General features: G+C 48.9%; 1 protein-coding gene across 1 annotated transcript in view; it reads left to right on the forward strand.

Moving 5' to 3' along the window:
- The first annotated feature begins 367 nt into the window (after nucleotides 1-367).
- The window catches only part of LOC141165386 (mucin-3A-like), a 50,355-nt gene continuing 22,818 nt past the window's right edge, over nucleotides 368-27,904 (forward strand). Inside the window, exons 1-3 of the mRNA XM_073650977.1 lie at nucleotides 368-483; nucleotides 3,058-3,282; nucleotides 18,598-18,699. Of these exons, the coding sequence (XP_073507078.1) occupies nucleotides 18,606-18,699 (94 nt within the window). The 5' untranslated portion in view covers nucleotides 368-483; nucleotides 3,058-3,282; nucleotides 18,598-18,605. The remainder of the gene's footprint in view (nucleotides 484-3,057; nucleotides 3,283-18,597; nucleotides 18,700-27,904) is intronic.

Here is a 27,904-nt window from a genome sequence, read left to right on the forward strand (position 1 = left end):
AATACTAAGTGGTGCACAGTTATTGTTTAGGGGGCACTGAGAGGGACACTTAGTGTAGGAGAAGTATGGAGATTTCTTGTGCAGAGATGACTCTAAGACTGAATAAGTCTTTATGTTGGACTTGGCCCAGATAAGTAATAAACTATCTGCATAAGGAACTTCTCATAAGAAATTTTTCCACCAGGATGCATGAGATGTTTGCTATGCCGCCTTTCACTAAACTAAAGACACAAAGGTTTATTGAATGAAATAGGGACTTTTCACAATCTTTCTTTCTTAGCCCTTTGAACCTTCATTTGCATAAACTCATTATAAATTAATAAGATCCTCCTATCCTGTTTATAAGTAATTTAAGTGAAACATTTCTCTTCATTCTGGAGATTTAACCTGGAAACATCAACATCTCACAGGTTCTGCTTATAAGGCTTATCATCAAGATGGCAACCAAAATGGTTCTCCTCTTCCTTTTCACTGTGATATCCGGTAAGTCTCCTGCTACATATCTACAGTATTCTATCTTTTTGTCACCATTTTTCTTTTTCATTTTTTAATCTTGGCTCATGTATCTGTGGAGACACTTAGGTCCGCATAGAAACTGGACACAAAACAGATATTTCCAATCAAGACTATATGCAAAGTTTCTACAGTTCTCGTGGAAAGAAACAATTTACTCTAGCACCACTTTCCCTTGTTTTGAAGTTTGGTCAATCAATATACCCAAATGGCTTTGGTGGGCTAGATTGGAGATACTTTGCGAGTGACAATGCAGCAGAAAGATACTGTGTGACTGCACCAGTGAGGGGTGGTATGATGAGAAGTCAACATGGCCAGATACCTCGAAGTTTCTAACTGATGTGGTTTCATGGTGTCCTGTATGGGAGGTCAAGAAGAATGGGTATGTAAAACCATAGGAAAGCTAAGAAATAGTCAGGAAAACTAGGTGGCAACTGGTGAAGAAGAATTCAAGTTCAAAGGAGATGGAAACACAATGCAAAATAGATAAACATCTAAAACTGATCAGCAGGCTGGTGAGAATCTCAAACTGTTGCCCCTTCAATTTCGATTCCCCCTTGGCAGCACCGGACCCAGTCAGCTCAACTCACCACCATGCCTCCAAAGATCTGCCCTAGAAGCTGGGGATATTGAGTTACGCTGTGCTCTGGGATGACCATCCCATTGTACTGAAGACCAGAAGCTTCTTGGTTTCATAAGACCAACTCAGTCTTCATAGTTCCTTGCGGTTTGTAGGTTGCTATTGAGGGAACAAGAGGGAAATATGTGATTAATTCATTCATGATGCCTTCAATTAAGAACAGATCACTAACTCCAGATATAATACTTCTCCCATCCTTACTCCCAACCTCCATCATCCTGGACTGATGCCTGCAGACCATGGTGAAGAGTCCAAACATCTTTCATTTCTTTTGTGATGTTCATACTGCCTTATGTCTAAAGATCTGAAACTTATCAGTCCACGGAATCTGCTACACATCTCAAAGCTCAAGATTTTCCTTTTAATTCCAGTTTCCTTTTTTTTGTCCTTGATAACTCCACAACCTTTTAGACCTAAAGCGCGAAGAAAAGTCAACAGACTTGTGGACTACTTTCAATATAACAAACTTAACTATTTTTCGATATGTTCTAGTACTTGTTGAGTAAAGTGACCGTTGGGTGTTTCAGGATTTAGACTCCCACCGATCAACAGTAGTTAGAGTTTTTTCCGGTTTCCGACACCAAAAGCTGAATAAAAACCCATTCGACCTAGCTGTAATTTATTTAGGAAAAAAAAAAATCAAACCTGTTGATTACTTCTGCCTCCCTTGGCCCAGTGCCGAGTTTTCCGCTGCTCTCAATGTCTGCAGTGCTGACGTCACGTCGACTGTGCTGCTGTCAATAACAGATTGATGGTGCAAGCTGCTCATCTCACTGATTGACTGCAGCGCCGTCAATGTGAGGTCAGGACTGCAGACAATAACAGCTACCGAGAGCAGTGGTGGAGATTCAGCGTTGGACCAGATGAAGGTGAGCAAAGCAAAGCTTCAGCCAGGAAAAAACAGTAACCCTCTTTAGAAAGTATTGCAGCTTGAGTTGATCAAGAAGATCCGCAGGATCCAAGTTCAGTGGCCACATAGGTAGAACAAGAGTTATGCAAATCTCCTTCTACCTGGGACATGCCTTGCGCCTTTTCCGATTAGTAGAGCCGGTGTGACGCTGTGTGTGCATCGCTCTGCAACTGTGACACCATGACAGGTATAGTGATCAGAAGACGCAACGGGGATGTCGGCTGGTAGAGAAGGCTTGCAGCGATCTTGCCTTGTAGCCACGAACTACCGACGTGGCCACTGGACCAGGATCCTGTGAATCTTTCTGTTCAACTGTAACTACAACGTAGCAAAAAATGGTTAAAAGTTTAGTTACACCTTCTGATCTTAATCAATGCCACTCCGGTGCATAAACTATTCAAAATTCACTTCAATAGAATCGAGCAGCGCCTGCTGTGGACAAGTGTGGAACTGTTTATGGAAGAAATCTGGCCTTCTTCTGATCTTGGCCAAGCCCCTTGTCTCCTGTGATTCATAGATATTATTAGTTTATGGTTAATTTATAATAAGTTTTTAAAGTGAGTGAACAGACTTGAACACTGTTTTTAATCTAACTATATACAGAATTCAGTATTATTCTGGATATTCATTTATTATGATATCTTTATAGCAGTCAGAAATGTGATTTTATGATAATAAATGTAACTTGCCTGCATAGATATATAGTTAAGTAATGACATACTTTAAGACTACCACTAGAGGGAGCTGGGGAACTCACTATTTATACAGTATGCAGTAAGCTCCTGAGCTCCCCCTGGTGGTGGCTGCAGGCGGAATTTTTTTATTTTATTATACACAGCGGATTTGCTGACCTGTATAAGGAAGTTGGAGCTCTGACTTATGCCTACAGATTCTAGGACTGGTAGACGTGCTGTTTGTCTTGGATTTCCTAATTCCTGGATGTGATTGATACGACACTCATTGTAAGATGCTAACTTTCTTATCTTTATTCCAGTATCCTTCCAAGAAACAACTACTGTGTAGACTTTACCTATTGTTGGTGGGACGGATTATGATGTCACTACATTTCTTAACACCATATACAAAATAACAGAAACCACAACCAGCAGGGATACTATGCTTACACCAACATCTACAAGGCCTATCTCTATCACTGACATCTCCACCACAAGCACAGCCACGTAAAGTACCACCACTACAACCACCTTGAGCAACACAGGTAAGTATCACCGGACTTTGCTCTATGTAAACGAACGTTATAAAATTATTACTGCCCCTTGTGGACATATTGGGAACTACAATGGAATATAATCTATTAATCTCATTATGACCATGTGTAGGAGAAGTTGAAACCTCCAGCAGTCTGCTGTAATCTAGAGCAAAAAAATTCAGAATCTGCTACTTCTCTGTTATATCATTTGGTACAATTGACACGTTATCTTCAATTCTTCATTAACGAGTTCTTATGAGTTTTTCTTATATTTATCAAATTTCTGCATAATTTAATGACTTTTTTTAATCAAATCTCTTGTTTTATTTTTTTTCCATTGGCGTAGCTTTATGTTTTTATTTTGTGGGCCAAACTGTATTTTTCATTGGTACCATTTTGGGATATGTACAGTTTTTCCGGGGGGGGGGGGGGGGTTGGGATGTAGGAAGAATGAAAAAAGCAATTCTGATATTATTTTTCTTTTTTATCTGCAATTCATTGTATGGAATGACGAGTATGCTAGTTTTTAATTTTGGGTTGTATTAGTCCCAAAAGCTAAGTACACAAGCTCCTAATGGCAGATTGGGGACCATTGTTAAGTTTTTGGCTGCCAAACGAACTGTAATGTTGCAGCTGGAAAAGTCCTGGATCGAGTGTATGTGTCACCAAGGTGCCTAGCCTCAGTGATGGGAAAACCAGAGAGCATGCACCAGCATGGATAGTGCTAAGAGGTTTTTTTAATGCGCCCTGATTTGGGGTCTGGGTGTCATGCTAGGCATGGGAAGAACCCAGCGTACAATGATGGGAAAAGGGTGGAAGCCCAGCAACTAGGGAGAGGGGGAGTGGAGACTTCTAGGCAGCTCTAACTACACCCTGACTCCTCTATCATTCCTAAATAGGTTCTGCACCTATCGCCGAGCAGGAGACCTTAAACCTGACTGACACTAGAGCTAGGCCCTAGGAAGGGAGGAGGAAGGGTGAGCACTAGTCAGCCCCACCTGTTAGAACTCTCCTGTTAGGTTTTTTTAGTTTGCTGGTCACATGACCATTTTTGCCTATTTAATCCGGCTCCGCCCTCCTGGCCTTGCTGGACTTCATTGTATTTACTACTCTTGAGCTAGCTTGGTGCTCTGTTGCCGTTCTCTGTTAGTTTTGCTAGGGCTTCTGACCTCTATGCTTTTTGTTGTGTGTTTGTCTTTGACTGCTACTATTTCTGCTAGGAGGTGTCCAAACTTATCCCAGTCCCTAGTTCTTGTAGGGATCCCTCCCTCACATCTATAGGTCTTCGTACAGACTAGCCGAGGACTTTAGCGGGTCTGATCGCAGGATCAGGTTCCCCGTTACATCGTAGGGATCCAGTTTAGTTCTATTGTAGGGACAGATCTCCTGTCTTTCCTTAGTCCCTGTAGCAGATCATAACAGTAAGTCCAGCCAGAAAAATTTCTCTAAGGAAGGACCTCCAATTTCCATCATGGTCTCTGTTCAGGATTTGGCTCAACGCTTGCAGGGACTCTCTCTGGAGGTGGCCAAGCTCCAACAACACGTGAGTAGCTGTTCTGGAGCATATTTTGTGGAACCAAAGTTACGTCTGCCTGATTTATTTTTTGGCGAACAACAAGATTTTTTTTCTTTTAAAAATGCTTGTTTATTGTATTTTCGTTTGAGACCCGGATCCTCTGGTGATGAATCACAGCGCATAGGGTTCATAATGTCACTTTTGCACAAAGATCCTCAGGGATGGGCCTTCTCTCTCCAACCTAGTGATCCGTGCTTTAGATCAGTGGATAGTTTTTTTTCTGCTTTGGGTTTGTTGTACGATGATCCTGATCGTGTCTCATCTGCTGAGTCTGAATTGAGACGTTTGAGGCAGGGATCAGGTAATGTGGAAAAATATTGTTCTCACTTCCGTCGGTGGTCTGCCCAGGTGGGGTGGAACGATTCAGCTTTGAAAAGCTTGTTTCTTGCAGGGCTAGGTGAAAGGGTTAAGGATTTACTGATTGCTTATCCCACACCTGGAAACTTGCAGGAGGCAATGCAATTAGCTATACGGGTGGACAGGAGACTGCGTGCAAGGGTTAATGAGAGCAAATCCTCTGCTATGTCAGCTCCGAGTCTTGAGAGGGTCTGTGCTGACAATGGAGAGCCGATGGAGATTGGAGCGATGGCACCCCGCTCTCAGGAAAAAGACCGCAGGCTTTCTGAAGGTTTGTGCTTCTATTGCGGAAATTCTGGTCATTTTATTAAGAGCTGTGTGCTTCGTATGAAGAAAGAAAAAAAAATGGTCAGTCATGCACGTATTGCCTGTTTAAATTCTAAGGGAGTATTCCTATCTGCCACTACTGCTGCTCAGGATGAATTAATTGAATTTCGGGTATTTGTGGATTGTGGTTCTACTCTGAATGTGATTGATGGGGGATTCTTGGAAAAACTTAGATTAGAACCTAAAACTTTGTCATCCCCTATTGCTGTGGTTTCTGTTGATGGCTCTCCCTTGAAGAGTGTTACTCATAAGGTCTGTGAATTTCCCCTCACTATTAATGGTATTCATCAAGAGAATTTGGATTTGGTGGTATTGGATAATTTGCCTTCTCCAGTAATATTGGGGTTACCCTGGTTAAAATTGCACAATCCTGTACTGGATTGGTCTACCAATGAAATTAAGTCCTGGAGCCCTAAGTGTTATGACAAGTGTTGTAACGGACGTATTGCTGCTGTGGATAAAGGGGAATTACCTGTACCTATTCAGGATTTTTGGAGAGTTTTTTCTGAGGAGGAGTCACAAATTTTGCCTCCCCATAGAGACTATGATTGTACCATTGAATTTGTCCCTGGAGCGACTCTTTCTAAAAGTCGTTTATTTAATCTTACTATTCCTGAGTGAAAGGCTTTGGAGGAATACATACAGACAAGCTTGGCCGCCGGTCACATTAGGCCTTCCAAGTCTCCTGTGGCGGTTGGATTTTTTTTTGTAAAAAAAAAAGATGGCGGTTTACGTCCTTGTCTGGACTTTCGTGAGATTAATAAAATTACTGTACGCAATCCTTACCCACTGCCATTGATTCCTGATTTGTTTAACCAGTTAGTGGGGGCCAAGTGGTTCTCTAAAATTGATCTCCAGGGGGCATACAATTTGTTGCGCATGAAGGAGGGTGATGAATGGAAGACTGCTTTTAACACTCCTGTGGGTCATTTTGAGAATCTGATTATGCCTTTTGGTCTTGTGGCACCCCAGGGGTCTGGTTTTCCACAGTAATGTAATGTTATGTCTGAGAGCAGGTGGGAGGTCCTTTGGTCAGGGATCCTGTGCATGCCACACCTCCTGCCCAGTCTTGGGAGGGGAAGAACTTCCCCTGTATAAACCTGGGGCTGAGGCAGGGTAGGGAGTTCTGAGAGGAGAAGACAGGGAGCAGAGCTGCTCTATGGGCTCTGCTCCACAGGCAGGCCCTGTCCTGGGGCCTGAGCCTGGAGTCCAGGAAGAGTAGAGACAAGAGCAGCATAGGAAGCAGCAGAGTCACAAGGAGTCAGGGGCTGGCAGCTAAAGAGCTCACCCTGACTAAGAAGATTCTTTACCGGACCCGGAGTCCGAGGCTGTGGGGACTAACTTCTACCCAGCAGCAGAATCCGTCAGGCAGGGGATTTCAGGTCCCCTGGCCCAGAAGCCCGAAGGCCCGGTCACACGCATGGGACCAGCACCGCCATCGTGGAGCGGAAGCCATTAGAAGGCCCCGAGTCACCGGCCATACGGGTGAGCACCACACGGTACACTCAGGGACGTGGGCTACTTACATCAGCTTCTAGCAAGGTAGCCAGAAGAGTACAGTCAGCTTGGGAGGCCTACAACTACGCCTGGCCAGGGGAGATCCCATCTGCTCAAGGACTGACCAGGCCCCGTTCGCTAGCAAGTACTCCGGGAGGGTCTATCGTTGTTACCAGTAAAGACCCTGAACGCTACCATACCGTCTCTGAGTGGTTCCTGCTACCCCCATCATCCACGTCGGCTGCCCTGAGGCCATACCCCTCCCGTTGGGGGTTATACTATCACGCTGCACCATCCTTCCACCGGCCTCAGCGGTCTGCCCTGCAGCAGCAGCCCCCTGGCTGCATTCAACGGGTGGCGTAGTCATCAACCATTTTCTACCGCTAACAGACTGCCGTCCAGTTTGACTCCCTGGGCACGGACCGGGTCACCGCCACGAGACTACAACCCTAAACAGATCCGGCTCCGGGTAAGCTCCCGCGTGCGCAACGCAGCGCGACACAGGCCCAGGGGCGCGTCAACTTTGGCGTAGTCGGCAGGATCACGTGCCCGCAACCACCGGGTACTGCGTGCCTGAAAAGCAAAGACTGTTCAAACTTACCAGTGGTGAAGTTTCCCGCCATCGGTGAAGATTCCCGCCATCCGGCGCCATCTTCAGCCTTCTTCCCGCCATCGGTGAAGTTTCCCGCCATCCGGCGCCATCTTCAGCCTTCTTCCCGCCATCCGTGGAGTTTTCCCGCCATTGGACGCCATCTTGAGGACGCCGCGCGGGAAGAAGAGGGGCGTGGACTCCCAAAGCGTGCGAGAACTGAAGCCCCGCCTCACGTCCGGACGTTGCGTAAGGTCCTGGAAGGAGCCCAGCAGACGCCGACGTCACAGGAGCGCGACGCCAGGTCCTCTACCCCGACGATTGACTGCGGAGCCGCGGCCTACGGAAGAGGATCTCCGGAAGGTAGGCCACGGTCCACTAGGGGGGAGGAGGACACCAGGAACGGACAGCAAGATGGCGGACCGGCAGCAGACTAAGCTGCCCAGCATCGGCAGTGCCCCAGTCGTCGCCGGCCCCGACCAGTGCCGGGAGAAGACGCGTGACGCAGGAGCGGTCGCGGGAGCAGGTAAGAGGAGTCTCCCTGTCCCGGACGCTGCCAGCGTCAGCCTGCTCCCGGGCCCCCTGGTGGAGCCGCCGATTCCGGGCGCTGCAGACACCGACCTGCTCCAGCCCCCGCAACAAGCCCTGCGGCCAAGCCCTCCAGCCCTGGGCACTACCACCACCAGCCCGCGCCCAGGCCCAAAGTCGCACTCTCTGACCCCGGGCGTCATCAACGGCGACCCTCTCCAGGCCCGGTCGCAAGGCCTAGTAAACCAGGGCGCCGCTGTTCCAACAGTGCCCTCTACTTCCAAAGCACCCCCGGCCTGGTCGCAAGGCCGAGTACCCCCGGGCGCTGCCGCCCCTACGGCGCCCTCAACCTCCACAGTGCCACCCCTGGGCGCAGATCTTTTCGCACAACATGCCAGCCCAGACGGGCACCGCAGACGTGATCTCTATCCGGGTGATGTGGTTACTTTCACCCGGCATAAGGGTGCCAAAGGACTGTACGCCCTCCATGTACACCGTCTGACTGAGGAGGAGCTGCAGTACTACCAGTACGAGGAAGGCCAAGAGGACCCGGACGGGTCTGAAGCCTACACACAAGAAGGAGCAGGAGGATGCCGTTACTGAAGTACGGTAAAGTGGAACTGTACATAGTTACCCGTAGGGGTACTTGTGTTGCTAATTAAAATATGGTCCCCGTTGGGACAAGTGTGAACTGTTCCCGTGTGTCCCCTATCCTTAACCAGGCTGAGGACTGTGAGCAGCCATCCCATCTCCCCACAGGCTGAGGACTGTGAGCAGCCAATCCTTATCCCCACTGGCCGAGGACTGAGAGCGGCCATATCTTGTAAATATTATGTGTTTCCAGTTATTTATAGGAGTCCTTGGTGGATTTACTGGGAATCCTTTGTACAGTTAGTGGAGCGTAACCCAGGATGGACTAAAAGACTGTTAAGGACTCGGGGTAGGACAGACCCCTACCTGGTTACGTCTCCCTGTTTTGGTGAAATGGACACCTTGCTTTTCAAAACTGCACCCGGTTGCGGACACGCCGTAACCATCTTTATATGTTTTCTTATTGTATTATTAATGTTTTTGCCTTGTTATGTTTTTCTAAATGTGTTTAGTCCCGGAGTACTAAATTTCACTAGGGGGGAATGTGGCACCCCAGGGGTCTGGTTTTCCACAGTAATGTAATGTTATGTCTGAGAGCAGGTGGGAGGTCCTTTGGTCAGGGATCCTGTGCATGCCACACCTCCTGCCCAGTCTTGGGAGGGGAAGAACTTCCCCTGTATAAACCTGGGGCTGAGGCAGGGTAGGGAGTTCTGAGAGGAGAAGACAGGGAGCAGAGCTGCTCTATGGGCTCTGCTCCACAGGCAGGCCCTGTCCTGGGGCCTGAGCCTGGAGTCCAGGAAGAGTAGAGACAAGAGCAGCATAGGAAGCAGCAGAGTCACAAGGAGTCAGGGGCTGGCAGCTAAAGAGCTCACCCTGACTAAGAAGATTCTTTACCGGACCCGGAGTCCGAGGCTGTGGGGACTAACTTCTACCCAGCAGCAGAATCCGTCAGGCAGGGGATTTCAGGTCCCCTGGCCCAGAAGCCCGAAGGCCCGGTCACACGCATGGGACCAGCACCGCCATCGTGGAGCGGAAGCCATTAGAAGGCCCCGAGTCACCGGCCATACGGGTGAGCACCACACGGTACACTCAGGGACGTGGGCTACTTACATCAGCTTCTAGCAAGGTAGCCAGAAGAGTACAGTCAGCTTGGGAGGCCTACAACTACGCCTGGCCAGGGGAGATCCCATCTGCTCAAGGACTGACCAGGCCCCGTTCGCTAGCAAGTACTCCGGGAGGGTCTATCGTTGTTACCAGTAAAGACCCTGAACGCTACCATACCGTCTCTGAGTGGTTCCTGCTACCCCCATCATCCACGTCGGCTGCCCTGAGGCCATACCCCTCCCGTTGGGGGTTATACTATCACGCTGCACCATCCTTCCACCGGCCTCAGCGGTCTGCCCTGCAGCAGCAGCCCCCTGGCTGCATTCAACGGGTGGCGTAGTCATCAACCATTTTCTACCGCTAACAGACTGCCGTCCAGTTTGACTCCCTGGGCACGGACCGGGTCACCGCCACGAGACTACAACCCTAAACAGATCCGGCTCCGGGTAAGCTCCCGCGTGCGCAACGCAGCGCGACACAGGCCCAGGGGCGCGTCAACTTTGGCGTAGTCGGCAGGATCACGTGCCCGCAACCACCGGGTACTGCGTGCCTGAAAAGCAAAGACTGTTCAAACTTACCAGTGGTGAAGTTTCCCGCCATCGGTGAAGATTCCCGCCATCCGGCGCCATCTTCAGCCTTCTTCCCGCCATCGGTGAAGTTTCCCGCCATCCGGCGCCATCTTCAGCCTTCTTCCCGCCATCCGTGGAGTTTTCCCGCCATTGGACGCCATCTTGAGGACGCCGCGCGGGAAGAAGAGGGGCGTGGACTCCCAAAGCGTGCGAGAACTGAAGCCCCGCCTCACGTCCGGACGTTGCGTAAGGTCCTGGAAGGAGCCCAGCAGACGCCGACGTCACAGGAGCGCGACGCCAGGTCCTCTACCCCGACGATTGACTGCGGAGCCGCGGCCTACAGAAGAGGATCTCCGGAAGGTAGGCCACGGTCCACTAGGGGGGAGGAGGACACCAGGAACGGACAGCAAGATGGCGGACCGGCAGCAGACTAAGCTGCCCAGCATCGGCAGTGCCCCAGTCGTCGCCGGCCCCGACCAGTGCCGGGAGAAGACGCGTGACGCAGGAGCGGTCGCGGGAGCAGGTAAGAGGAGTCTCCCTGTCCCGGACGCTGCCAGCGTCAGCCTGCTCCCGGGCCCCCTGGTGGAGCCGCCGATTCCGGGCGCTGCAGACACCGACCTGCTCCAGCCCCCGCAACAAGCCCTGCGGCCAAGCCCTCCAGCCCTGGGCACTACCACCACCAGCCCGCGCCCAGGCCCAAAGTCGCACTCTCTGACCCCGGGCGTCATCAACGGCGACCCTCTCCAGGCCCGGTCGCAAGGCCTAGTGAACCAGGGCGCCGCTGTTCCAACAGTGCCCTCTACTTCCAAAGCACCCCCGGCCTGGTCGCAAGGCCGAGTACCCCGGGCGCTGCCGCCCCTACGGCGCCCTCAACCTCCACAGTGCCACCCCTGGGCGCAGATCTTTTCGCACAACATGCCAGCCCAGACGGGCACCGCAGACGTGATCTCTATCCGGGTGATGTGGTTACTTTCACCCGGCATAAGGGTGCCAAAGGACTGTACGCCCTCCATGTACACCGTCTGACTGAGGAGGAGCTGCAGTACTACCAGTACGAGGAAGGCCAAGAGGACCCGGACGGGTCTGAAGCCTACACACAAGAAGGAGCAGGAGGATGCCGTTACTGAAGTACGGTAAAGTGGAACTGTACATAGTTACCCGTAGGGGTACTTGTGTTGCTAATTAAAATATGGTCCCCGTTGGGACAAGTGTGAACTGTTCCCGTGTGTCCCCTATCCTTAACCAGGCTGAGGACTGTGAGCAGCCATCCCATCTCCCCACAGGCTGAGGACTGTGAGCAGCCAATCCTTATCCCCACTGGCCGAGGACTGAGAGCGGCCATATCTTGTAAATATTATGTGTTTCCAGTTATTTATAGGAGTCCTTGGTGGATTTACTGGGAATCCTTTGTACAGTTAGTGGAGCGTAACCCAGGATGGACTAAAAGACTGTTAAGGACTCGGGGTAGGACAGACCCCTACCTGGTTACGTCTCCCTGTTTTGGTGAAATGGACACCTTGCTTTTCAAAACTGCACCCGGTTGCGGACACGCCGTAACCATCTTTATATGTTTTCTTATTGTATTATTAATGTTTTTGCCTTGTTATGTTTTTCTAAATGTGTTTAGTCCCGGAGTACTAAATTTCACTAGGGGGGAATGTGGCACCCCAGGGGTCTGGTTTTCCACAGTAATGTAATGTTATGTCTGAGAGCAGGTGGGAGGTCCTTTGGTCAGGGATCCTGTGCATGCCACACCTCCTGCCCAGTCTTGGGAGGGGAAGAACTTCCCCTGTATAAACCTGGGGCTGAGGCAGGGTAGGGAGTTCTGAGAGGAGAAGACAGGGAGCAGAGCTGCTCTATGGGCTCTGCTCCACAGGCAGGCCCTGTCCTGGGGCCTGAGCCTGGAGTCCAGGAAGAGTAGAGACAAGAGCAGCATAGGAAGCAGCAGAGTCACAAGGAGTCAGGGGCTGGCAGCTAAAGAGCTCACCCTGACTAAGAAGATTCTTTACCGGACCCGGAGTCCGAGGCTGTGGGGACTAACTTCTACCCAGCAGCAGAATCCGTCAGGCAGGGGATTTCAGGTCCCCTGGCCCAGAAGCCCGAAGGCCCGGTCACACGCGTGGGACCAGCACCGCCATCGTGGAGCGGAAGCCATTAGAAGGCCCCGAGTCACCGGCCATACGGGTGAGCACCACACGGTACACTCAGGGATGTGGGCTACTTACATCAGCTTCTAGCAAGGTAGCCAGAAGAGTACAGTCAGCTTGGGAGGCCTACAACTACGCCTGGCCAGGGGAGATCCCATCTGCTCAAGGACTGACCAGGCCCCGTTCGCTAGCAAGTACTCCGGGAGGGTCTATCGTTGTTACCAGTAAAGACCCTGAACGCTACCATACCGTCTCTGAGTGGTTCCTGCTACCCCCATCATCCACGTCGGCTGCCCTGAGGCCATACCCCTCCCGTTGGGGGTTATACTATCACGCTGCACCATCCTTCCACCGGCCTCAGCGGTCTGCCCTGCAGCAGCAGCCCCCTGGCTGCATTCAACGGGTGGCGTAGTCATCAACCATTTTCTACCGCTAACAGACTGCCGTCCAGTTTGACTCCCTGGGCACGGACCGGGTCACCGCCACGAGACTACAACCCTAAACAGATCCGGCTCCGGGTAAGCTCCCGCGTGCGCAACGCAGCGCGACACAGGCCCAGGGGCGCGTCAGTCTCACCAATGCTCCAGCATTTTTTCAGAATCTTATTAATGACATCCTTAGACCTTTAATCGGCAAAAATGTGGTTGTGTATTTGGATGACATTCTGATTTATTCGCCTGATCTGGAGTCTCATACGTGAGGTTTTACAGTTATTAATGGACAATTCGCTTTTTGCTAAGCTGGAGAAATGTGAGTTCGCTGTACAGAGAATTAGTTTTTTGGGCTACATTATCTCCAGTGAAGGTTTTGAGATGGATCCGGTTAAAGTTCAAGCTGTGCAGGAATGGCCTAGGCCTATTGGTTTGAAATCGATACAGAGGTTTTTGGGTTTCGCCAATTATTACAGAAAATTCGTAAAAAAAATTTCTATTATTGTCAAACCGCTGACCGATCTCACCAGGAAAGGTGCTAATGCGGTTCAGTGGTCTTCTGAGGCCATTGAAGCTTTTGTGTTTCTAAAGGAGAGGTTCAGCTCTGCCCCCATCCTTATGCAGCCTGATGTGACTAAGCCGTTTTTGGTTGAGGTTGATGCTTCTTCTGTGGGGGTCGGTGCGGTGTTGTCTCAGGAAAACAAGGATGGAGTACATCCCTGTGCCTTTTTTTCAAAAAAATTTTCTGAGACTGAACTTAATTACGATATTGGTAATCGAGAATTGCTGGCTATTAAACTCGCATTTGAACACTGGCGTCACCTCTTGGAAGGTGCTGAATTTCCCATTCAGGTTTTCACTGATCATAAAAATCTGATCTATCTTGATGCTGCCAAGCGCTTGAATGCCCGTCAGGCTAGGTGGCACTTTTTTTCTCGCGGTTTAATTTTTCCGTTACTTACATCCCGGGTACCAAGAATGTTAAAGCGGATGCTTTGTCTCGCAGCTTTTCTCCCATGGTCGGTGTTGAGGAGGAAGAGGAGAGCATTTTACAAGAAGGTGTTGTGATTGCTGCTTTGGACTCCGTTTTGGAGGATGAGATTCTTAAAGCTCAGGAGAATGCCCCATCTAACACTCCCCATGGGAGGTTGTTTGTGCCTAGGACCTTTAGGAGAGATTTGTTTGAGTGTCATGAGTCTCGGTTGGCAGGACATCCAGGAATTTCTGAGACCAAGAGACTTGTGGGTCGCAGTTTTTGGTGGCCTGGATGGCAGAAGGAAGTCATTAAGTGGGTGCGCCAATGTACTGTGTGTGCTAGATCCAAGTCTTTGCATGCTCCTGCTGCGGGGTTGCTTTGCCCTCTGGAGGTTCCTAGTGCACCTTGGACACATCTGGCTATGGACTTTATTACTGACCTTCCCCCCTCTGAAGGTTTCACGGTCATCTGGGTGGTCGTGGACCGTTTTAGCAAGATGTGTCACTTGGTTCCCTTCATCAAACTGCCTTGCGCTAAGACACTCGCTAAGGCCTTTGTCAAGGAAATTGTCAGACTACATGGTGTTCCTACTGACATTGTTTCTGATAGGGGACCTCAGTTCGTGGCTCGTTTTTGGCGTGCCTTTTGTGACAGGTTGGGAGTTCATTTGTCGTTTTCATCCGGATATCATCCTGAGTCTAATGGCCAGACAGAAAGGAAGAACCAGGATGTTGAGCAGTTCTTGCGTTGTTTTGTGGCAGACAATCAATAGGGGTGGTCTGAGTTTCTGCCACTTGCTGAATTTGCTCTTAACAACCATACATCCTCTTCTGCTGGAGGAGAGTTTTCCGGTGATTTGGAGAGAGTTTGGATGGATGTGCGTGGTAATCTTCAGGAGACTAACAAAAAATCTAAGAGGTACTTTGATAGGAAACGGCAAGAGTTTTTGTTTGCTGTTGGTGACATGGTTTGGTTGTCCTCTAAGAATCTGCGATTGAGGATTCCTTCTAAAAAATTGGGTCCCAAGTTCGTAGGGCCCTTTAAGGTGCTTCAGATAGTTAACCAATCTGCTGTTAGGTTGGAGGTTCCTACGTCCTGAAAGATTAACCCGGTGTTTCATGTTTCTCTGTTGAAAAAAACTGATGTGTCGGATGGTGACGCCTCTGCCACTGTTCCTCCGGTGGTGGAGGACGGGGAATATGAAATTTCCCGCATCCTAAATTCTAGACGGTATAGAGGGAGTTTGCAGTATCTCGTCGCTTGGAAGGGTTTCGGACCTGAGGATAACTCATGGGTGAGGGCGGATGATGTTTCTGCTTCCAGACTTGTCAGAGCTTTTCACAGGAGGTTTCCTGGTAAGCCTGGGCCTAGGGGATCCGGAGGATCCTCTTAGAAGAGGGGGTACTGTTAGAACTCTCCTGTTAGGTTTTTTTTAGTTTGCTGGTCACATGACCATTTTTGCCTATTTAATCCGGCTCCGCCCTCCTGGCCTTGCTGGACTTCATTGTATTTACTACTCTTGAGCTAGCTTGGTGCTCTGTTGCCGTTCTCTGTTAGTTTTGCTAGGTCTTCTGACCTCTATGCTTTTTGTTGTGTGTTTGTCTTTGACTGCTACTATTTCTGCTAGGAGGTGTCCAAACTTATCCCAGTCCCTAGTTCTTGTAGGGATCCCTCCCTCACATCTATAGGTCTTCGTACAGATTAGCCGAGGACTTTAGCGGGTCTGATCGCAGGATCAGGTTCCCCGTTACATCGTAGGGATCTAGTTTAGTTCTATTGTAGGGACAGATCTCCTGTCTTTCCTTAGTCCCTGTAGCAGATCATAACACCACCGCAACTGAAGACAAACAGGGGAAACATACAAGGGGATGCACTTAGCTTTGAGAAGACACCAGAGAGATAACAACTGTTACACGCACGCCGCTAGGTTCAGATAGGGCAAGACGGGTTTCATGAATTATTTGGAATCCTGGGGGAACCATTACTCAGGGCGACCATAGACCATGTGCTGCAGCTTCTCTCAGGCACTTAATAGATTCAATTGCTGACCAGACACATCTGACAAGAGTCTTTTTCAACAGTTTAACAGTGAATTTAATCTGAAGCATGGTCAGTGCAATTCAGGGATATTACAGCAACAATCTTCATTACAGTACAGTCTGAGTTTCTTGAGCAACTGGCTCCAGTAACAATACAGTAGTTTCTTCACAAGGCACAGTATTACAGTCTCTTCAGTAGCACAATTCAGCATAGATTAGATCTCTTAGCAGCACACTTCTATGCATACACAACCACAGGCTTTTCCTTCACAAGGACACAATAGTACACAGCATTCTTTATCCTGCATGGAGATGGAGGGGCAGAGGGTTTGATGAGGGAAATGATCCCTGTGACACAATTCCTTCCAGTCCTTATCTTCCTGCCAGATAATACTCTGCACTGTTAGTTCAGGGAGTTTATCTGACCTGTGTTTAGTTTCTCTCTTGATCTGAATCCTGTTCAGTTTCAGATAACACACCACATTTCTCTTCGGCTTCAGCCAGACTACAATAACAAGTTCCCCACAATCCCCCAGGGGCTCTGCTAAAACACTCCCTGTCTCCTGTGACTGTGTTAACCCCTCTAGTTGCTGGATGCTTCTGAAGCACAAGACTTCATGTCTCCTGTGCTTGTGTTATTTGGCATAGTTGCTGGATGCTTTGGAAGCAACAGCACTACTTCTGCATGTCACACAACTACAATCCAAAAAGGAACTCCAAGGAGAATCTAGCCAGCTGCTAGAATTTCAGACCTGAACAGAGGAATTAACTCTATTACCAGCAACTCTCTGGAGAAACTGAGTTTATATAAAGATCCAGCAAGGGTGTGTCAATTAGCAGCAGAAGGTGGAGATCACCACTGGGTCCTAGAGAGAGAGGGATGATGAAAGGATCAAGAAGATGTCTGCAAGGCCAAGCACAGCAACCTTCTACAGCCGGATCCAGAATGATTGTCTGTCAAACCTGACACACCCATGACAAACGGCTACTAGAGCTGGATGGGACTGACTGTTCCCATACCTCCAGTCCCAGGCCTTAGAATGGCCTATTTAAGGCAGGCAGCTCCAATATCTCCAGTTTCAGGCCTTGAAATGGCCCATTTAAGGCAGTTAACTGCATGAGAGGAGGGAAGGACTCTAATGGTGATTAGTTTCTGCCAGAGTTTAACCTGAGGGGGTGAGTTCATATTTTCTGGTGCATAAACTGTTTATTTTTTCAGGTTATAACTTTGTACCCTGAAGACGCTCTTTTGTTTTGATTTTGCTGAAGTTTATGACCACAATAAACTTCATCTGTTTGGACACGACCACATTGACTTTGTATGCAGGAATCACTGCTAGGAAGTAAGTGAATCCTCACAATTGGTGGAGAATGCGGGCACAAAGGTATAACATAAAAAAAATATATAGTTTATGCACCATCAAATATGGGCTTACCAGCTCAGGATAATGTCTACACTTTCAGTCTCTGGTAGAGATTAACCACCTTTAGAGTCCTTCTCTCCTCCCACACACAGACCTTAAATGATTCAGCTGGGTTGACTTAAATAGGCCATTCCAAGGCCTGGAACTAGAGCTATAGGCACGGCCAATGCCACCCAGCTCTAGTGACCGTTCCTAAAACCCGGACCCAAATCCAAACCCATTAAAATACCTATCAGCACTATCTGTGCTGGAGCCAACTCTCTGGGTTTCACATCACCAAGGCTAGGCACTTCAGTGACACATGCACTCCATCCAGAACTTGTCCGACTGCAACCTTACAGAATCAGCTCCCAGGGAGATTAAAGGAACAACATCCTTCTCTCTAACCACTTAGATGCCACAATCACTGCTCACATCCACATCTAGGGGGTTAAACAGCTGGGATCTGAGCTAGCTTTGATCTCAGCCATTGCAGCAGTAGCTCCTGAGCTCAAGCCGTGCAAGTGCTCTAAATGTAAGGTGGCTGAGGAGATAATGACCTTTTCACTGTTCTGGGCTCTAAGGGGGTGAAGAAATGTTACTTTAAAATAAAAAGTCCATATAAAAAAGGAGCCATTTGCTAGCGGCTTTGCTGGTACACCAGCTGTACTGATGTCATAGCGGTAATGTGCTAAATTTTATTTTTGCAAGATTCACGCGCACGTTCTCTAATGACTGAAAATATTCATGTAATTTATTGCAATACCAGTCCTGGCCACATGATGTGCTGTTAAGCAGAAATTTCTCCATTAGTCACAGAATACAAAGGTTTGTCTACAGTAATACCGTTGAGCTGCCTAATCTGCCCTAATTAGTGATCAATATAGCCACCTTTCTTTATGATGACACTCAACAGCCTTCCATCCATAGATTCTGTCAGTTGCTTGATCTGTTTTCGAGCAACATTGCGTGCAGCAGCCACCACAGCCTTCCAGACACTGTTCCGAGAGGTGTACTGTTTTCCCTCCCTGTAGATCTCACATTTTATGATGGACCACAGGTTCGCTATGGGGTTCAGATCAGGTGAACAAGGGGGCCATGTCATTATTTTTCTTCTTTTAGATCTTTACTGGCCAGCTACGCTTTATAAATGGTCTCAACATAATATTTTCTCTTTTTCTCCCATTTAGTTGTATGTATGAATGGAGGAATCTTTGATGGTATTAAATGTATTTGTCATGCGTTTTTTCATGGACCATTATGTGACTTCACGGTTGATGTAATTCCTTCAGGTAAGTGTTATGGGTACAGCATTCATGTCCATTGTATTGCCACGCTAAGGCGGCTTGGGGGTAGATTTAAAATGGGTCAATGGGTCATTAGAGGGTTTTATCTTCTACCCAGCTGATTACTGTGGGTCCAACCATGGGGTCCCCCCAGTGATCATGAGGACGAGTCTATGGAACCCTGTCTTGAATGGACTAGCGGCCCCTGCTCCACTTATTGTCTACGGGACTGATGGAAATGCCTGAGGGCTGTGCTCAGGAGCCCCATAGACAATAAATGAAATGGAGACTGCACATGTGCGCCTCTGCTCTACTCAGGGTGGGGTCACAGAGCCTCATGATTGGATTTGCTGGGTGTCCCAGTGGTCAGACCTCCCAGTGATCAGCAAGTTATCCCTTATCCATAATATATTTAGGGGGAATATCCCTTTAAGGGTCATGAATAAGACCTCCCTTCTGGCTGTTTATTAAAATTAATGGGCTAATCATGTCACAGTCATGGCTGAAAGTGTTGGCGTCCTTGAAATTGTTCCAGAAAATCAATTATTTCTCCCATAAAGTTATTGCAATTACACGTTTTGTTATACACATGTTTATTCCCTTTGTGTCTATTGGCACAATGCAAAAAAAACAGAGAAAAAAGGCAACTTGAAGATCATTGCAGGAAGACCCTCCGTATGCGTCACTGTTGCCGGTTCCCGGAGCTTTCGTCTCCTCTTTTTACTGTAACGGTCTCCGAGACAACTTTCTCCCTTGCTGGAGAATCTGGATCGGGACGACGTCCTCTGTTACTGAAGCGGTTTCCGTCTCACCAGGTCATACGACCCCCAAGGATGGTGCTGGATGGAGATCCACACATCCTCTCTCTGGCAGCTCTCACTCTACTCTCCCAAAATGGCCGCACACCCACTTCCTGTAAGGCACTTCCTCCTGACTAGTGTTGAGCCACCCCCGTAGTGTTCGAGTTCGGTTCGGTTCGTCGAACACCCGTGTGTTCGCCGAACTGTTCGTCGAACTGTTCGTCGAACACCGTTAAAACCAATGGCAGGCAAACAAAAACACATAGAAACACATAGAAAACACCTTCAAAGGTGTCCAAAAGCTGACAAACTGCTCAGAAGACACAACTAACACATGGAAAAGTGACAAGTACATATAGTCATGCGAAAAGAAAAGAGGTGGAGGAGTAAAAGGAGGGGGAGACACAGATATAGGCATGTCATGCCCTTCTAAGATCCAAAAAGTGAGAAGCCCACACTTTCAGTCCGCTCCTGCCCGTGCCACCTCCGTGTCGCCGGGTTTGTGCCAGAGCCGCGGTGAACCCTGACGGCCAGCCCCCCTCTCCCAATACTGGTGCCTGTCCGCTGGTGGGTCGAGCGAGCCCCCCTGTGGTGGAGGCAGCTCTAAGCTTTTTAATTTAAATTGTCTCTCTAATTTGAATGAATACACTTTAAATCCATTTACAAGGATCTATTGGAGGGCAAGTCTCATGCCAGCAGCCGCGGTAATTCCAGCTCCAGTAGCGTCCACTAAAGCTGCTGCAGTTAAAAAGCTTTTATAAGGATCGAGCTCGGCTGTCCACCGCAAGGCATCCTACTGCCAGTCCCAGCCCCTATGCCTTGGGGTGCCTCCTGATGCTCTTCACTGAGTATCCCGTGGTCCCGAAGCATTTCCTTTGAAAAAATTAAGTGTCCAAACTACAGGTGGTGTAGCTTGCTTAACAGCCGGGATAATCCGCTGCCTAGCAGACACTGCTACTAGGCACAAAGTATTTCCTGGGCTAGATGCAGTTAAAAATTTGTAATTAGATACTCTCGTTGGATGCTGAGAAAGCATTCCATAGAGTCTCCTGGCACGCCATATATGATTCTCTTAAAAAGCTTGGGGTAGGGGTCTAGGGGACCCTTTTATAGCCAAAATCACGGCCCTGTATCGCAATACATCACCTAGGCTGAAGATAAATGGAACTGTAGCACCCTGAGGGCTCGGTTGCTACAGAGGTATTGCACCTCACCCAGAGGTGTGATATCTCACTCTCAGGTAAGGATGGAGTGTGGATCAGGACCCGACACCTGCATGCATTACACCACATTGCCGTGGGGCAGGGCGACCAATATGCCCCTGAGATGGGCACGACAGTCCCTGTCCCTGGCTGGAGTGGGGGGAGGGAACACTGAGGAAGGGCAACCCTGTAGTGCAGGAGCAGGGAGGAAGCAGTTCCTGGGTGCATTGAGAAGGGAGTATAAAAGGTGGGCACCATCTTAGTTCAGTGCAGAGAAGTCTGAGCAGAAGTGGCAGGGAGCAGGGGCTCTTCATGAGCTCTGCTCCGGAGGCGGGCCTAGTAACAGAGGCCCAGGCCTGGAAGAGGGAGAAGGATGGAAGAGGAGCGGAGAAGGCTCCAGGAACGAGGAACGAAGGGATCCCAGGGGTGCGGACGGGCGAGTCGCCACCGCACGCCCGAATCCACCTGCATGGAGGGGTCAGGCCAAAGGGGGAGACCGGTCCCCGAAACTAGTGGAGGCAGGAAACGACCCTCAGCTAGAAACCGGAGGCTGTGACATTTTATGTGGCAAAGCCCCTCGCTACACCCGCTAGGAGGGCAGCACATAGGGTCAGGGAAACTGGCGCCAAGTTTACCAAGAGGAGGCCCGAGGCAGCCGGACAGAAGGGTTGGTAAGAAAGGCCAGACAAAGGACACACAAAGGGGGTCCTGTGAAGCGCTCCAAAGTTATCTGGGAGTTGTCTGAGCCCCTCACCTGGTGAGCACAGTACGACGTGGGCAGCCGTTACCTGCAGACGTGGTCTGGATAATAAGAACTGTGAGTAAAGGCCCTGGACTGCATCACTGACTCCGTGTCGTTACTGCTGCTGCCCTGCACCATCACCCCCATCCTCCGCATACACTGCCCTGAGGCTATACTCCTCCCGTGGGGAGTTATGCTACGCTCTGCTGCACCCACAACACCAGCCTCAGCGGTCTGCCCTGTAGCGGCGGTTCACTCTGACCGCAATCCACGGGTGGCGTAGTCGGACATTTAAACTTCAAAACCAAGTGCTCTCTATTTGCTGATGATGTCCTAGTATATATCACTCAATCACATATATCCATCCCTGCTGTTATGGCTGAAATAGATCACTTTGTTACATGGTCAAATTTTAAAATCAATGCAGCGAAGTCTGAGGCCCTCGATGTCTCCCTCCCCAAATCCATATAGAATTCCATCCAGTCCAACTTTCCCTTTGCCTGGCCCTCACAGGGTATCAAATACTTAGGAATTCCTATTCATAGAGACCTCTCCCATCTATGTTATCTTAATTTTGGGCCCTTTATTGAACAACTCCATACAGACCACGGTTGGCAAGTTAGAACTGTAAGATTCACTACGTGAACCACTGGTGTTTTGTGGAAAAGCACATGTACACTGTGTTCCAAATTATTATGCAAAAAGTGTTTAGGAGTGATAAGGGAAGAATTTGTTTGTTTGTCAGTTAAACTCATTGATGGTGATGTGTGTCAGGGCTCTTTATATCACTGTAAGCAATTGCAGACACCTGTGCTAATTAGTTTGGCAGGTGTGTCCAATGAAAGGCAAGACTACTTAAGAAGGCTGTCTCACATTATTAAGCAGCCTACATTTTCTGCCAAAATGGGAAAGAAAAAGGATGTGTCGGCTGCTGAGAAGCAACAAATTGTGGAGTGTTTAGGTCAAGGCATGACTACAATCAACATTGTGCGATGATCAGGATGAAGTGTCTTGGCAATCAAGAAGTATGTAGCTGATTCACAGTACACACGTGTGCGTGCTAATAAGGGCAAATTGAGGACTCTTTCCTACAGGCAATTACGTCAGGTTAAAAGAGCAGCGGCAAAAAAGCCTTGTCATAGCAGCAGACAAGTTTTTGAAGCTGCTGGTGCCTCCAACGTCCCCCGAACAACAAGATGCAGGGTCCTTCAGAGGTTTGCAGCTGTGCATATGCCATCCTGTCGACCTCCTCTATCCACTTCACACAAGCAGAAACGGCTCCAGTGGGCCAAACATTACATGAAGACTGATTTCAAAACTGTTTTGTTCACGGATGAGTGCCGTGCAGCGCTCGATGGACCAGATGGATGGAGTGGAGGATGGCTGGTTGATGGACACCCCACGCAAACACGGCTACAGCGCCAACAAGGAGGAGGTGGAGTAATGTTTTGGGCTGGAATCATGGGGAGAGAGATTGTCGGCCCCTTTAGGATCCCTGAAGGCGCTAAAGATGAACTCCATAATGTATGTGGATTTTCTCAAACAGCACTTCCTGACATGGTTCAAGAAGAAGAACCGTGTATTTCACAGCAAGATCATTTTTCTGCATGATAATGCACCATCTCATGCTGCACATAAAACATCTGCATCTCTGGCTGATATGGGCATAAAAGGGGACAAACTTATGGTGTGACCCCCATGCTCCCCTGACCTCTACCCCATTCAGAACCTCTGGAGCATCATCAAAAGGAGTGTCTATGATGGCGGGAGGCAGTTCACATCTAAGCAACAGCTCTGGGAGGGTATTCTGTCCTCATGCAAAACAATTGAAGCAGAAACCATCCAAAACCTGACAAATTCAATGGACGAGAGAGTTCAGAAGCTCCTTTCGAACAAGGGGTCCTATGTGAAAATGTAACATCACCTAGAATAAAGTTTTGAGTTGAAAACTGTTTGATTTCAGTTTCTAATAACCTGCTAATGCTTATAATTTCAAAAATGACCATTTTTTTGGTCTTTATTAAAATGAAAAGGTTGATCGAAAAGTTTGGGGGATCTAAGAGTGTGGCAACCCAGTAGTCATGATTACTTCGAATTCTGACAATATGAGGGTCATGTTGCAGGTAGTGCAGCAAGAAGGCACTTATGTGTCTTGCGCATCTCGGAGCCCCAAAATTATTTTCCGGGCTAGATGCAGCTAAAAATTATTATTAATTTTAAATCTGGTGGAGCTTAGTATAGATGGCCTAATAGGATCAGTGCTGCACACTGCTACAAAGCCCAAAATATTTTCCAGTCAAGATACAGATAAACATGATTAGTAATTTGAAAGCTTAAAACGGTTGGTAGGGTGATTTTAACCAATCATCAAGCTTTTACTCTCCCCAGGATGACACAGGGGTAGAAAAGTCATTTCGGATCCATGATTTGTTCATCTTTATGAACGTGAGTCTGTCTACATTATCAGTGGAGAGCCGCGTGCGCTTATCTGTCAGCACACCACCAGCAGCGCTGAACACACGTTCAGACAGAACGCTGGCTGCGGGGCATGACAAGATCTCCAAGGCGTAAGTGGCTAGCTCCGGCCATTTATCCAGATTGGAAGCCCAAAAAGAGCAAGGGTCCAGTGACACAGTCATGGCTTCAATGTTTACTTGGAGATACTCCTGTACCATCGTCTCTAGGCGTTGACTATGTGTCAGACTTCTTGTCTCCTGTGGCCTTGCAAAGGATGGGCTAAAAAAGTGGTGAAATGATTGCGCAAAATTGATGTTACCAGCAGATACTGTGGTTCTGTTACGGTTTGAGTGCTGAACACTTGACGGTCCCACGGTTGGCAAGTTGGAACTGTGAGATTCACTACGTGCACCACTGGTGTTTTGTGGAAAAGCACATGTAAGATTCTGCAACAGTCTCTGCTGATACTCCTGCATGGGTGCATCCCTTTCTATGGCAGGAATAATTTCTGCAAATTTACTTTTGTACCGGGGATCTAACAGTGTGGCAACTCAGTAGTCAGGATTATTTCTAATTCTCACAATTCGAGGGTCATGTTGCAGGTAGTGCAGCAAGAAGGCACTCATGTGTGTTGCGCATCCAGGAGCACCAAGTCCCTGTTGTGTTGGTGGCGAGGTAACAATCATGCTTCCTTCCTCTGTCCTCTCCCCCCAACCTCGCACAACAGAAATGTGATCAAGGTCTCCCTCATCTGATTAGTCTTCCATCAGTTCGTCCTCCACTTCTTCCTGGGCTCCTGCACCTTCCTCACTAGTTTGGCTGCTACCATGCGCCCTGGTAAAACCATCTTCCCCACCCTCACATGCCTGCCGCCTTGGTGCTGCCGACCATCTGGACCTTGCAGATGTTAGCCCTTCCGCATACAACTCCTCCTCCTCTACTTCCTCCACCTCCTCTTGTGCCACCACCCGACTCCGAATTCTGTTTACCATGTGCTCCAGCATGTAAATCACCGGAATAGTCATGCTGATAATGGCATCGTCAGCACTAAACATCTTCGTCGCCATTTCAAAACTGTGCAGAAGGGTGCATAGGTCCCTGATATGAGACCACTCCTCCAGCGTGATTTGCCCCACCTCTGAATCTCGTTGGCCCAGGCTATACGTCAGAACGTATTGCACCAGGGCTTGTCGGTGCTGCCACAGTCGCTGCAACATGTGCAGACTTGAATTCCACCGGGTAGGCACATCGCATTTTAGCCAGTGAAGTGGCAGGCCCAACGACTTCTGTAGAGATGTAAGTCGCTGAGCTGCGGGATGCGAACGGCGGAAGTGAGCACACAGCGACCGTGCCCTCTGCAGAAGGCCATCTAGTCTCGGATAGTGGGCTAAAAATTGCTGGACAACCAGGTTCAACACGTGAGCCATACAAGGCACGTGTGTGACATTGCCCCGGCGAAGGGCCGCACCCAGGTTTGCAGCATTGTCGCACACGGCCTTCCCTGGTTTCAGGTCCAGTGGAGACAACCATTCATGAAATTGGTTCTCCAGAGCTGACCACAACTCTTCAGCGGTGTGACTCACATTTCCCAGACATTTCAAAGTAAAAACCGCCTTATGACGTTGAGCCCTACTGCCAGCATAGTAAGGAGGTGTGCAGGATCCCTTCTGCGCAGTTAGAAAGCTTGTGGCATGACCAGACAGGCTTTGGGTGCAGGTGGAAGACCGAGAGGAGGTTGAGGAGGCAGAAGCAGTGGAGGAACTTTGACATAAAGAGGATTGACGCACAACTCGTGGGGACGGCAAGACTTGGACAGCAGCCCCTTGTCCTGCTGTCACCATAGTTACCCAGTGCCCAGTCAGCGACATGTAACGCCCCTGTCCATGCCTACTCGTCCAAGTGTCTGTGGTGAAATGCACCCTGTCACACACAGAGTTTCTCAAAGAAGCGGTGATGTTGTGTGCGACATGCTGGTGGAGCGCAGGCACACCTTTCTTTGAGAAGTAGTGCCGACTGGGCATCTGGTACTGGGGCACTGCGATGGACATAAGGTCTCGAAAATCCTCTGTGTCCACCAGGCGGAAAGGCAGCATTTCTGTAGCCAAGAGCTTGCAGATGGTGAAATTCAACCTCTTAGCTTTCTCATGGCTAGGAGGAAATGGTCTTTTACTTGTCCACATCTGAGGGACCGAGGGCTGGCTATTGTGCTTAGACGGGGTTGATAAGGGTGTCCCCGGCAAACTGCCGGTATGTGAGGAAGATGCAGGCGGACATGTTAGGTTGCCTTGATCCAAAGGTGGTGCTATCGATGTCGGACAGCGCTCAACACCAGCTGGTGTTACCACCTCCAAAGAAAATGATAACCTGCCAATCACGCTGGCTGTTGCGGGTAAAGAGGTGGCAGGTCTGCGCCCCAAAACAGGTGTGACTGCTGTCCCCCCAGTCACAGAGGATGAAGAGGCCGCGGATGCACAAGATATGGCAGACGGTGGTTGGCCCGGCCGGCTAGGCCGCATTGTAGCACACTGAGCTTCCCACTGCAACTTATGCTTCATGTCCATGTGCCGGTTCATGCATGAAGTACTCAAACTATGTATTTTTTGGCCTCTACTTAGCTTTTGCTGACAAATGTTACAGATAACACGAGTTGGGTCATCTTTATCGATCTGAAAAAATGCCCAGGCTATGCAAGGCTTAGCACCCATGCGACCTGAAGAGCCACCACGACTTGTGGTGAGAGGCAGAGTTGTGTTTGAGGATGCAGTTGTTGACGTGCTTCCAGTACTACGTCTCTGTCCAGGAAGGCGCAACCTGACCTCGTCGTCACTAGCATCTTCCTCCATCTCCTCTGCTGACCTCATCTCTTGGCTGACTGTGGGTTGACAGTAAGTGGGATCTCCAACCTCATCATCATCACCCTGTGCGTTATCACACCCGTCGTCCTCAGAGCCAACCTGTTCCTGCCCTGACAAAAAACTAAAGTTGTCGCTCCAATCAGGTATTTGAGTCTCATCATCGTCTTCCTCATTGTCTCCACCAACAGGAGTTACAGTTTGGGAATGAGGGTCTACATTATGGTCAGAACCTTCTGCGTCTGGTTCTGGATCCGATTCATAAAGATTCTGGGCATCAGTGCAGATCATTTCCTCGTCTGGATTCACAGAAGCGCTGGAGTCGACCTCTGATTCCCAGGCTATAGTATGAGTAAACAGCTCTGCAGACTCAACCATCTGTTCTACCTCATACTCAGACGGGCAGCTGGAGATTTGGGAGCTGTGAGGAAGCAAGTGCGATTGGGGTGACACCTTTGAGGACTGGAGTATTTGTGATGTTGAAGTTGATGTGGAGGAGAGCCCACTTAAAGGAGCACTTGATATCCGTTGAAGCACCTGCTGTTTTTGTGCCTCATCTGGAAATTGTAGCGATTGGCGTGGCCGTAAGAAAGGGATCTTATCACATTGTCCGCTAAAAGAAGTAGACATTTTAGTTTGGCTGGAAGATGGTCTTTCTTCTGCAGATGTTACTGTTGCTTTAACACCTACCCCACGGACACAACCTTTTTTCCCCTTCCCAACACGCCTATTCCCCTTTCCACCAGCAGCAGGCCTTTTTCCACTCATTTTGGTGGTTGACTAATTCACAACTCTGGAGTTGTTTGCACAAAAAAACAATGGATGGGAACCGAGCAGAGCTGAGTGGCCAAACTGTGGTATTAGGCCAAAACTATTGGCTGGGTTAGATGCAGAAAAAAATTATATTCAATTTGCAACCTGATGGAGGTCAGTATAGATGGACTAATAGAACAAGTCCCACACACAGCTAGAATCCCAAATATTTTTTCAGAGGTAGATGCAGAAAAAAAATATATTCAGTTTGCAACCTGATGGAGGTCAGTATAGATGGACTAATAGAGAAAGTCCCACACACTGCTAGAAGGCCAAATATTTTTTCAGAGCTGGCTGCAGATAAAAATTATTTTTAATTTGCAGCCTGATGGAGGTCAGTATAGA

This window comes from Phyllobates terribilis, unplaced genomic scaffold, assembly GCF_046119375.1.
Source record: "Phyllobates terribilis strain yellow unplaced genomic scaffold, ASM4611937v1 Scaffold_11__3_contigs__length_659146591, whole genome shotgun sequence".
Taxonomy (NCBI): Eukaryota; Metazoa; Chordata; class Amphibia; order Anura; family Dendrobatidae; genus Phyllobates; species Phyllobates terribilis.